This window comes from Rutilus rutilus, assembly GCF_951802725.1.
Source record: "Rutilus rutilus genome assembly, chromosome: 3".
Classification (NCBI taxonomy): Eukaryota; Metazoa; Chordata; class Actinopteri; order Cypriniformes; family Leuciscidae; genus Rutilus; species Rutilus rutilus.
This window is the reverse complement of record NC_140211.1, coordinates 697,621-710,120: the sequence shown is the minus strand read 5'-3', so window position 1 is coordinate 710,120 and position 12,500 is coordinate 697,621. Positions and strand designations below refer to the sequence as shown.

The 12,500-nt window shown below is 40.6% G+C and overlaps 1 protein-coding gene across 3 annotated transcripts in view; it reads right to left on the bottom strand.

Moving 5' to 3' along the window:
- nrxn2b (neurexin 2b) overlaps positions 1-12,500 on the bottom strand; it is a 499,069-nt gene that overhangs the window by 11,595 nt on the left and 474,974 nt on the right. For all 3 annotated transcript variants that reach the window (XM_084404964.1, XM_084404965.1, XM_084404966.1), the window contains 2 exons: positions 9,760-10,082; positions 329-407 (listed from right to left, as the gene is read on the bottom strand). In XM_084404964.1, the coding sequence (XP_084261090.1) occupies positions 329-407; positions 9,760-10,082 (402 nt within the window). The remainder of the gene's footprint in view (positions 1-328; positions 408-9,759; positions 10,083-12,500) is intronic.

Here is a 12,500-nt window from a genome sequence, read left to right as displayed (position 1 = left end):
CAATAACCCTCAAAACTACAGGAACTCACTCCAGAAGCAAACTGCAGGAGAATAAGCATTCATCCCACGGCATGATGGAATACAAGGAGATAATCTCTGTTTTCTAAATGTCAGACTCGACCATTCAACGACCAGACACACGTTTCTTTATTTGATGGAACAATATACACTATAAACCCACTGAGTGACATTATTTTAGGTTGGAGAAGTGAGGCACAGTTTGTCCAATCACAGCTGCAGACGGGACGAGATCATGATGTGTGTGTGTGTGTGTGTGTGTGTGTTTCAGCACATAAAAAAACTCCCACAGATGTTCAGATTGACTCACCGTTTCCAGGCTCACACTCCTCGAGATCTTCATCATCACTCGGACATTCAGCGGACGCTACTAACAGATCGTCAGTATTCTACAGAGAGAGAGAGAGAGAGAGAGAGGGAGAGAGAGAGAGAGAGAGAGAGAGAGAGGGAGAGAGAGAGAGAGAGAGAGAGAGAGAGAGAGAGAGAGAGAGAGAGAGAGAGTCAGTATAGTGTTCTTCATTAATAAAACTCATTAAAAACACATGAAACACTTTGCGTGACGGTCAAAAATGACCAACATACATATTTTTTGTCAATAACAATAATAATAATATTTTTTTGCTTTTTATTTAATATTTAGTATTTTTAGGGGATTTCTTTTTTATACAAAATTATATTTACGCTGTATTTATAATCCATTTATTCACTTTTTGAAAATTAAATGTTAAATTAAATAAAAAAATTAAACTGTGGTAAATGTTGAACGCTTTAGAGCGACAGACTGAAGCTTGATCTCTTAAAGACGACACTCGGCAGATTATTGCTGAAGTGGAAAAAGTGAACTTAGAAAAAGTTACATTATTTCATGTTTATTGTTATGAAAAATGCACAAAATACTATTTTCAATTTTTATATGAAATATATATTTTCAAAATCATGTTTCACTCTAAAACTGCGAGAAAATCAAAGCCATAAATCTAAACAAGTTGTGTTCCAGATCTGAGGTTGATATCTCAAAAGCTGATCTGTCAGTGAGATGTTGTCCGGCTGCAGTACCTAACGCTTCCACTAGAGGAAACTCGTCTCGTCATGTTTGGCCGCGAGGGCTGTGATTATTTTTTACAGGACCATTTAACCTGTTCGCATCATGATTTTTTTGTGTGTTCACTGATGGTGTGTTTGACTCACTGAAAACAGATTTATTTGTGTGTGTTTGACTCACTGATCGTGTGTTGGACTCACAGAGACAGCGCTCATAAAGATAATAAACGATATTCGCTTAAATACTGACTCAGGCAAATTATCAGTGCTGGTACTACTCGACCTCAGTGCTGCATTTGACACTGTCGATCATAACATACTTCTGGACAGGCTGGAAAACTGGGTGGGGCTTTCTGGGATAGTCCTAAAATGGTTCAGGTCATACTTAGATGGGAGAGGTTATTATGTGAGTATAGGAGACCATAAGTCTGAGTGGACATCCATGACATGCGGAGTCCCTCAAGGCTCAATTCTTGCGCCACTCCTGTTCAACCTGTATATGCTCCCAATGAGCCACATAATGAGAAAGAACCAAATCTCTTACCACAGCTATGCAGACGACACACAGCTCTACCACAGCTATGCAGTCGACACACAGATCTACCACAGCTATGCAGTCGACACACAGATCTACTTAGCCCTATCGCCTAACGATTACAGCCCCATTGACTCCCTGTGCCAATGCATTGATGAAGTCAACAGTTGGATGTGTCAAAACTTTCTTCAGTTAAACAAAGACAAAACTGAAGTCATTGCATTTGGAAACAAAGATGAAGTTCTCAAGGTGAACGCATACCTTCACTCCAGGGGTCAAACAACTAAACATCAAGTCAGGAATCTTGGTGTGACACTAGAGTCAGAGCTTAGTTTCAGTAGTCATGTCAAAGCAATAACTAAATCAGCATACTATCATCTGACAAATATTGCAAGAATTAGATGCTTTGTTTCCAGACAAGACTTAGAGACACTTGTGCATGCTTTCATCACCAGCAGGGTGGATTACTGTAATGGACTCCTCACTGGCCTTCCCAAAAAGACCATAAGACAGTTGCAGCTCATACAGAACGCTGCCGCCAGGATTCTGAGCAGAACCAGAAAATATGAACATATCACACCAGTCCTCAGGTCTTTACACTGGCTCCCAGTTAGATTTAGGATTGATTTTAAAGTATTATTACTGGTATATAAATCATTCAATGGCCTAGGACCTCAATACATTGCAGATATGCTCACTGAATATAAACCCAACAGATCACTCAGATCATTAGGATCATATCAGCTAGAAATACCAAGGGTTCACTCTAAGCATGGCGAATCTGCTTTTAGTTATTATGCTGGAACAGCTTCCAGAGGAGATCAGATGTGCTCCTACAGTAGTCACTTTCAAATCCAGACTCAAAACACTTCTGTTTAGCTGTGCATTTACTGAATGAGCACTGTGCCAATGTTCGTCCGACTGTCTGTACTGTACTGTATTTTATTTTTCTAAACTGTTTTAATTATTCTTATTTCTTTTAATTATTTTCATTTCTTCTATGTAAAGCACTTTGAATTGCCATTGTGTATGAAATGTGCTATATAAATAAACTTGCCTTGCCACTGAAAACTGATGGTGTGTTTGACTCACTGAAAACAGATTTATTTGTGTGTGTTGGACTCACTGATGGTGTGTTGGACTCACTGAAAGCAGATTTATTTTCCCTGATGGAGCCGCAGGACAAACTTCTTGTGTTTCTTTTAATTAGTTTTGAGAAGCTGCAGAAGCCTGGAGTGTTTGTTCACTTATTTATTTAATAAAGTGATATTAATTGCAGACTACATCATTTGGGGCGCCCCGGATCACAATCATATTTCAGTTTCACGTGTTCTCCGTACACACGAGATGACATTTCAGTAAAGTTTCTTTGGTCCTCTGCCCAGTGAACCCATTAACAGACTCGGTTCCCAGCGCTGGGGTTTTGTTTCTCAGATATTAATATGCTGTGTTTTGCTCAGGCTGAAGGTGACTCATTCGTGAACGTTTTGTTGCCATAATCAAATGTCTCATCTTCCTGTTTGTGAACTATTCAGCTGGATTTGAATGCGCTTTCAGAACACAACCCACGAAGAGAAAACTAACAACCGAAGGCAAACCCTCGCACCTGAAGCTACAGCAGAGTTACAGTACAGTTCAGCAGTTTACAGGAGGAGTCATGAGAACATTGAGATGGCTGCGGGTTACTGCTGTATATTTGACATTTATCAGGTTATTTTGAGACTGTAAGAACACAGTATAGTCACGGCAGCTTTACATGCGGATCGTTCCAAAACATCTGGATCAGGATGAAGAAACAAAGCTAATTCTAACCAAATCAGTGAATCAAACCGTCATCGAGACACTAAAGGTCAAAAACTGCTGCAACATTAATCAAATAAAAAACACATTCACATAAAAATTTCTTTTCTTTTAATTTATTGTCATGTATGTATTTTTAATTGCTAATCATAATAATATCATATTGATTATATATGATATTGATTATTTTACCATGTTTAAACATAATCACAAAATGTTGTCCAAATTGTGTAGCCCTTCAAACAAGCTCAGCAAACCTGCAAAAAATGTTTTATCGCATTTTAAATCGCAGTTGTAGACTTTATAAACTCTTTGTCCAGATGGTGCAGCTCCCCAGTCTCTGCTGTTGATCAATCTGACTCAACGGATCAGCAAACCAACAGTATCATAATTCATAACGGAAATGTGTAATATAAAAGCAGCAGTGTCTGATTCTGTGAGTGAGCACATTAGTTACCACAGTACGCCTCTTAAATATAATTAAATATGTATGATTTATCAGTCAGAATGGGAATCAAGGCTACATTCTTGCAAGTGTTAGTGTGAACAGATCAAGCCACAATTTATTTGAACTTGTCAATCCATCTTGATGACGCAGAGGAAACTCTTACCAATGAGGGGACAGCTTCACTCTAAACAATATTGGGTTATTTTTTCTACCCAAATCCTGGGTTGAGCCTTTTGGGTCATTTTGTCTGGGTTATTTTTTCAGTGTTCGGGTAGTTTTTGTGTTACCCAGATCCTGGGTCAGACGTAACAACCCAGTGTTTGGGTAGTTTTTGTGTTACCCAGATCCTGGGTCAGACGTAACAACCCAGTGTTTGGGTAGTTTTTGTGTTACCCAGATCCTGAGTCAGATGTAACAACCCAGTGTTTGGGCAGTTTTTGAAGTTACCCAGATCCTGAGTCAGGCGTAACAACCCAGTGTTTGGGCAGTTTTTGTGTTACCCAGATCCTGGGTCAGACGTAACAACCCAGTGTTTGGGTAGTTTTTGTGTTACCCAGCTTCTGAGTCAGATGTAACAACCCATTGTTTGGGTAGTTTTTGTGTTACCCAGCTCCTGGGTCAGACGTAACAACCCAGTGTTTGGGTAGTTTTTGTGTTACCCAGCTCCTGAGTCAGATGTAACAACCCATTGTTTGGGTAGTTTTTGTGTTACCCAGCTCCTGGGTCAGACGTAACAACCCAGTGTTTGGGTAGTTTTTGTGTTACCCAGCTCCTGAGTCAGACGTAACAACCCATTGTTTGGGTAGTTTTTGTGTTACCCAGCTCCTGGGTCAGACGTAACAACCCAGTGTTTGGGCAGTTTTTGTGTTACCCAGATCCTGGGTCAGACGTAACAACCCAGTGTTTGGGTGTTACCCAGATCCTGGGTCAGACTTAACAACCCAGTGTTTGGGTAGTTTTTGTGTTACCCAGATCCTGGGTCAGACGTAACAACGCAGTGTTTGGGTAGTTTTTGTGTTACCCAGATCCTGGGTCAGATGTAACAACCCTGTGTTTAGGTAGTTTTTGTGCTATCCAGATCCTGGGTCAGACGTAACAACCCAGTGTTTGGGTGTTTTTTGTGCTACCCAGATCCTGGGTCAGACGTAACAACCCAGTGTATGGGTAGTTTTTGTGTTACCCAGATCCTGGGTCAGACGTAACAACCCAGTGTTTAGGTGTTTTTTGTGTTACCCAGATCCTGAGTCATATGTAACAACCCAGTGTTTGGGTAGTTTTTGTGTTACCCAGATCCTGGGTCAGACGTAACAACCCAGTGTTTAGGTGTTTTTTGTGTTACCCAGATCCTGAGTCAGATGTAACAACCCAGTGTTTGGGCAGTTTTTGTGTTACCCAGCTCCTGAGTCAGACGTAACAACCCAGTGTTTGGGCAGTTTTTGTGTTACCCAGATCCTGAGTTAGATGTAACAACCCAGTGTTTGGGTAGTTTTTGTGTTACCCAGATCCTGAGTCAGGCGTAACAACCCAGTGTTTGGGTAGTTTTTGTGTTACCCAGATCCTGGGTCAGACGTAACAACCCAGTGTTTAGGTGTTTTTTGTGTTACCCAGATCCTGAGTCAGATGTAACAACCCAGTGTTTGGGCAGTTTTTGTGTTACCCAGCTCCTGAGTCAGACGTAACAACCCAGTGTTTGGGCAGTTTTTGTGTTACCCAGATCCTGGGTCAGACGTAACAACCCAGTGTTTGGGTAGTTTTTGTGTTACCCAGCTTCTGAGTCAGATGTAACAACCCATCGTTTGGGTAGTTTTTGTGTTACCCAGCTCCTAAGTCAGACGTAACAACCCAGTGTTTGGGTAGTTTTTGTGTTACCCAGCTCCTGAGTCAGATGTAACAACCCATTGTTTGGGTAGTTTTTGTGTTACCCAGCTCCTGGGTCAGACGTAACAACCCAGTGTTTGGGTAGTTTTTGTGTTATCCAGCTTCTGAGTCAGATGTAACAACCCATTGTTTGGGAAGTTTTTGTGTTACCCAGCTCCTGGGTCAGACGTAACAACCCAGTGTTTGGGTAGTTTTTGTGTTACCCAGATCCTGGGTCAGACGTAACAACCCAGTGTTTAGGTGTTTTTTGTGTTACCCAGATCCTGAGTCAGATGTAACAACCCAGTGTTTGGGCAGTTTTTGTGTTACCCAGCTCCTGAGTCAGACGTAACAACCCAGTGTTTGGGCAGTTTTTGTGTTACCCAGATCCTGAGTCAGATGTAACAACCCAGTGTTTGGGTAGTTTTTGTGTTACCCAGATCCTGAGTCAGGCGTAACAACCCAGTGTTTGGGTAGTTTTTGTGTTACCCAGATCCTGGGTCAGACGTAACAACCCAGTGTTTAGGTGTTTTTTGTGTTACCCAGATCCTGAGTCAGATGTAACAACCCAGTGTTTGGGCAGTTTTTGTGTTACCCAGCTCCTGAGTCAGACGTAACAACCCAGTGTTTGGGCAGTTTTTGTGTTACCCAGATCCTGGGTCAGACGTAACAACCCAGTGTTTGGGTAGTTTTTGTGTTACCCAGCTCCTGGGTCAGACGTAACAACCCATCGTTTGGGTAGTTTTTGTGTTACCCAGCTCCTAAGTCAGACGTAACAACCCAGTGTTTGGGTAGTTTTTGTGTTACCCAGCTCCTGGGTCAGACGTAACAACCCAGTGTTTGGGTAGTTTTTGTGTTACCCAGCTCCTAAGTCAGACGTAACAACCCAGTGTTTGGGTAGTTTTTGTGTTACCCAGCTCCTGAGTCAGATGTAACAACCCATTGTTTGGGTAGTTTTTGTGTTACCCAGCTCCTGGGTCAGACGTAACAACCCAGTGTTTGGGTAGTTTTTGTGTTACCCAGATCCTGGGTCAGACGTAACAACCCAGTGTTTGGGTAGTTTTTGTGTTACCCAGCTTCTGAGTCAGATGTAACAACCCATTGTTTGGGTAGTTTTTGTGTTACCCAGCTCCTGGTTCAGACGTAACAACCCAGTGTTTGGGTAGTTTTTGTGTTACCCAGCTCCTGAGTCAGATGTAACAACCCATTGTTTGGGTAGTTTTTGTGTTACCCAGCTCCTGGGTCAGACGTAACAACCCAGTGTTTGGGCAGTTTTTGTGTTACCCAGATCCTGAGTCATATGTAACAACCCAGTGTTTGGGTAGTTTTTGTGTTACCCAGATCCTGGGTCAGACGTAACAACCCAGTGTTTAGGTGTTTTTTGTGTTACCCAGATCCTGAGTCAGATGTAACAACCCAGTGTTTGGGCAGTTTTTGTGTTACCCAGCTCCTGAGTCAGACGTAACAACCCAGTGTTTGGGCAGTTTTTGTGTTACCCAGATCCTGAGTCAGATGTAACAACCCAGTGTTTGGGCAGTTTTTGTGTTACCCAGATCCTGAGTCAGGCGTAACAACCCAGTGTTTGGGCAGTTTTTGTGTTACCCAGATCCTGGGTCAGACGTAACAACCCAGTGTTTGGGTAGTTTTTGTGTTACCCAGCTTCTGAGTCAGATGTAACAACCCATTGTTTGGGTAGTTTTTGTGTTACCCAGCTCCTGGGTCAGACGTAACAACCCAGTGTTTGGGCAGTTTTTGTGTTACCCAGATCCTGGGTCAGACGTAACAACCCAGTGTTTGGGTAGTTTTTGTGTTACCCAGCTTCTGAGTCAGATGTAACAACCCATTGTTTGGGTAGTTTTTGTGTTACCCAGCTCCTGGGTCAGACGTAACAACCCAGTGTTTGGGTAGTTTTCTGTTTTACCCAGCTCCTGGGTCAGACGTAACAACCCAGTGTCAGGGTTATTATAGTTTTGCATTTTTCATTAGTTTTTATTTTTATTTCGTTTTGACTTTTTGTTTTCAAATTCAGTTTAGTTTTAATTAGTTTTTAAAGTGGGTTTGCTAGTTTAGTTTAGTTTTTATTTTTTGAAAATAATTAGTTTTTGTTTAGTTTTTATTAGGTTTAGTGTTAGTTTTAGTCTTTTTTTGTAATTTGGGTTATTTGTCAGGGGCAAGATTCAAAAAGGTCAGACAAATTATTGTGTAATAATAACTCAACAAAAACATTTTGAAATTCCTTTACCTCTTACAAAATCCACACGCCGTACCAAAAATCTACACATCTTCTTTACAGAATTCACACCCTATACTAATACCACAGCTGTACAATTTTCACACCCTATGGCCTACTAAATTTACCCTATACAGTCAATAGCCTACTCATCTGGATTGAAGCAGCAGACATTCAGTGTAAAAGTAAAAAGTAAAAGTAGGCCTACACTTGTTTCAGACTGCTGTAAATATGCTGTTGTTTGTTAGCTCAACTGTGTTGAAATTAAGTTCTCTGTCTGAAATAAACTAAACTATTCAAATTATTCAAAAAATTACATAACATTAATATTTGAATCGCAGCTTATATAGTGTTTTGACATCGACAACCACAACCAAAAAGTGCATTTTACCTCAAACTTAAGACTAGTTAACTTCCTAAAGAAGGCGCAATCGCTTCTCGGGTCGACATCAACACACTGCCAAAATTATATTCAGAATTTAAAATATTTTTATACCACTTTTTAATGTGTGATTGTGTAAAGGTGTTCAGGAGATAGAGATACCAACCTTTCGCGAACTTGCTTTCAACGTCGAACGAACACTCGTTCTCATGGAGACGCGGTGTGCACGGAGGGGAGGGGCTGTGTGTGTGTGTGCGCGCGCATGTGAGTGACAGAGAGACGGAGGAAAGGAAATGCAGCGTGTTTTAAATAGCGTTAAAAAATGATAGACCTTGACAAAGACGAAAACTAAAGACATTTACTCTATAATTTTATTTTATTTTAGTTGGTTTTGCCAAACACACATTACAGTTTTAGTTAGTTATCGTTTTTTTGTAATGCCTCGTTTTTATTTTTATTTCAGTTAACGACAATGTTTTTTCCCACCTAGTTTTTGTTTTTTCGTTCGTTTTCGTTAACGATTATAACCTTGCCCAGTGTTTGGGTAGTTTTTGTGTTACCCAGATCCTGGGTCAGACGTAACAACCCAGTGTTTGGGTAGTTTTTGTGTTACCCAGATCCTGGGTCAGATGTAACAACCCAGTGTTTGGGCAGTTTTTGTGTTACCCAGATCCTGAGTCAGGCGTAACAACCCAGTGTTTGGGTAGTTTTTTGTTTTACCCAGATCCTGGGTCAGACATAACAACCCAGTGTTTGGGTAGTTTTTGTGTTACCCAGATCCTGGGTCAGACGTAACAACCCAGTGTTTGGGTAGTTTTTTGTTTAACCCAGATCCTGGGTCAGACGTAACAACCCAGTGTTTGGGTAGTTTTTGTGTTACCCAGATCCTGGGTCAGACGTAACAACCCAGTGTTTGGGTAGTTTTTTGTTTTACCCAGATCCTGGGTCAGACGTAACAACCCAGTGTTTGGGTAGTTTATGTGTTACCCAGATCCTGGGTCAGACGTAACAACCCAGTGTTTGGGTAGTTTTTGTGTTACCCAGAACCTGGGTCAGATGTAACAACCCAGTGTTTGGGTGTTTTTTGTGCTACCCAGCTCCTAAGTCAGACGTAACAACCCAGTGTTTGGGTAGTTTTTGTGTTACCCAGATCCTGGGTCAGACGTAACAACCCAGTGTTTGGGTAGTTTTTGTGTTACCAAGATCCTGGGTCAGATATAACAACCCAGGGGTTGAGTTATTTATCGCAGGCTTTTTGCAACCTCTTCAGGAGAGAGCAGTGCAGCTCCATCAAATAGGTTCATGTCTTCGGTAAAATACAGGATTGTGTAATTTTTTTGTATCTATACATCGTTATTGTGAGATGTTGCCCTGGAACCGAACCGAGAAAAAGCACTTTAAGTGCCTGTTTGGTAACGAAGCGAAGGATCTTCAGGCTTTCCACTGACCTGCGTGACGCTGTCCCTCATGGTGGGCGAGCGCTGCTTGCGTGTGGTGGTGGTGGCCATTGTGGTGGTGGTCTCCATGATGGTGGTGGACATGTCTGCGAGCGGCGTGGTGGAGGTGGTGTCGGTCGTCATCACCGAGGGCACGTCTCCCACCAGACGCAGGTTCCCCTGCACCTGAACGTTCGGGTCGCCCTCGGCCGCCAGCTTCAGGACCTGCAGGCCGTTATAATACAGACCCGAGATCTGACCCTGGAAGTTACGACCCTTCTCTCCGCCGCCCACCTTGATGAACGCCTGGCTGTTGAAGATCGTCAGCTGCCGACCTGCAGAGACGGAGGAAACACACCACAGCGATCAGAGTCGGGACGGAGAAACGGATGCAAACCTCTGATCCGGTAACACTTCACATCAACTCCAGCTCAGTTACCCAGTCAGGCCACTGATATAATGTGCATCTCATCGTAATGCTTCATATTAAAGGGATAGTTCACCCAAAAATGAAAATTAGTCCATGATTTACTCTCCCTCAAGTCATCCTAGGTGAATATGACACCTAGCTCTTCCAAGCTTTATAATGGCAGTGAATGGCTGTTTAAGTCCATCATAAAAGTGCATCTATTCATAATAAAAGTGCATGTGCATCTATCCATCATAAAAGTGCATCTATCCATCATAAAAGTGCATCTATCAATCATAAAAGTACATCTATCCATCATAAAAGTGCATCTATCCATCATAAAAGTACATCTATCCATCATAAAAGTGCATCTATGCATCATAAAAGTGCATCTGTCCATCATAAAAGTACATCTATCCATCATAAAAGTGCATCTATGCATCATAAAAGTGCATCTATCCATCATAAAAGTGCATCTATCCATCATAAAAGTACATCTATCCATCATAAAAGTGCATCTATCCATCATAAAAGTGCATCTATCCATCATAAAAGTACATCTATCCATCATAAAAGTGCATCTGTCCATGATAAACGTGCATCTATGCATCATAAAAGTGCATCTGTCCATGATAAAAGTGCATCTATGCATCATAAAAGTGCATCTATGCATCATAAAAGTGCATCTATCCATCATAAAAGTGCATCTGTCCATGATAAAAGTGCATCTATGCATCATAAAAGTGCATCTGTCCATCATAAAAGTGCATCTATGCATCATAAAAGTGCATCTGTCCATGATAAAAGTGCATCTATGCATCATAAAAGTGCATCTATGCATCATAAAAGTGCATCTATCCATCATAAAAGTGCATCTGTCCATGATAAAAGTGCATCTATGCATCATAAAAGTGCATCTATCCATCATAAAAGTGCATCTATCCATCATAAAAGTGCATCTATGCATCATAAAAGTGCATCTGTCCATGATAAAAGTGCATCTATGCATCATAAAAGTGCATCTATGCATCATAAAAGTACATCTCTCCATCATAAAAGTGCATCTATCCATCATAAAAGTACATCTATCCATCATAAAAGTGCATCTATGCATCATAAAAGTGCATCTGTCCATCATAAAAGTACATCTATCCATCATAAAAGTGCATCTATGCATCATAAAAGTGCATCTATCCATCATAAAAGTGCATCAATCCATCATAAAAGTACATCTATCCATCATAAAAGTGCATCTATCCATCATAAAAGTGCATCTATGCATCATAAAAGTGCATCTGTCCATCATAAAAGTGCATCTATCCATCATAAAAGTGCATCTATGCATCATAAAAGTGCATCTGTCCATGATAAAATTGCATCTATGCATCATAAAAGTGCATCTATGCATCATAAAAGTGCATCTGTCCATGATAAAAGTGCATCTATGCATCATAAAAGTGCATCTATCCATCATAAAAGTGCATCTATCCGTCATAAAAGTGCATCTATGCATCATAAAAGTGCATCTGTCCATGATAAAAGTGCATCTATGCATCATAAAAGTGCATCTATGCATCATAAAAGTGCATCTGTCCATCATAAAAGTGCATCTATGCATCATAAAAGTGCATCTATCCATCATAAAAGTGCATCTATCCATCATAAAAGTACATCTATGCATCATAAAAGTGCATCTGTCCATGATAAAAGTGCATCTATGCATCATAAAAGTACATCTATGCATCATAAAAGTACATCTATCCATCATAAAAGTGCATCTATCCATCATAAAAGTACATCTATCCATCATAAAAGTGCATCTATGCATCATAAAAGTGCATCTGTCCATCATAAAAGTACATCTATCCATCATAAAAGTGCATCTATGCATCATAAAAGTGCATCTATCCATCATAAAAGTGCATCTATCCATCATAAAAGTGCATCTATCCATCATAAAAGTGCATCTGTCCATGATAAAAGTGCATCTATGCATCATAAAAGTGCATCTATGCATCATAAAAGTACATCTATCCATCATAAAAGTGCATCTATCCATCATAAAAGTACATCTATCCATCATAAAAGTGCATCTATGCATCATAAAAGTGCATCTGTCCATCATAAAAGTACATCTATCCATCATAAAAGTGCATATGTCCATGATAAAAGTGCATCTATGCATCATAAAAGTGCATCTGTCCATGATAAAAGTGCATCTATGCATCATAAAAGTGCATCTATGCATCATAAAAGTGCATCTATCCATCATAAAAGTGCATCTATGCATCATAAAAGTGCATCTATCCATCATAAAAGTGCATCTATCCATCATAAAAGTGCA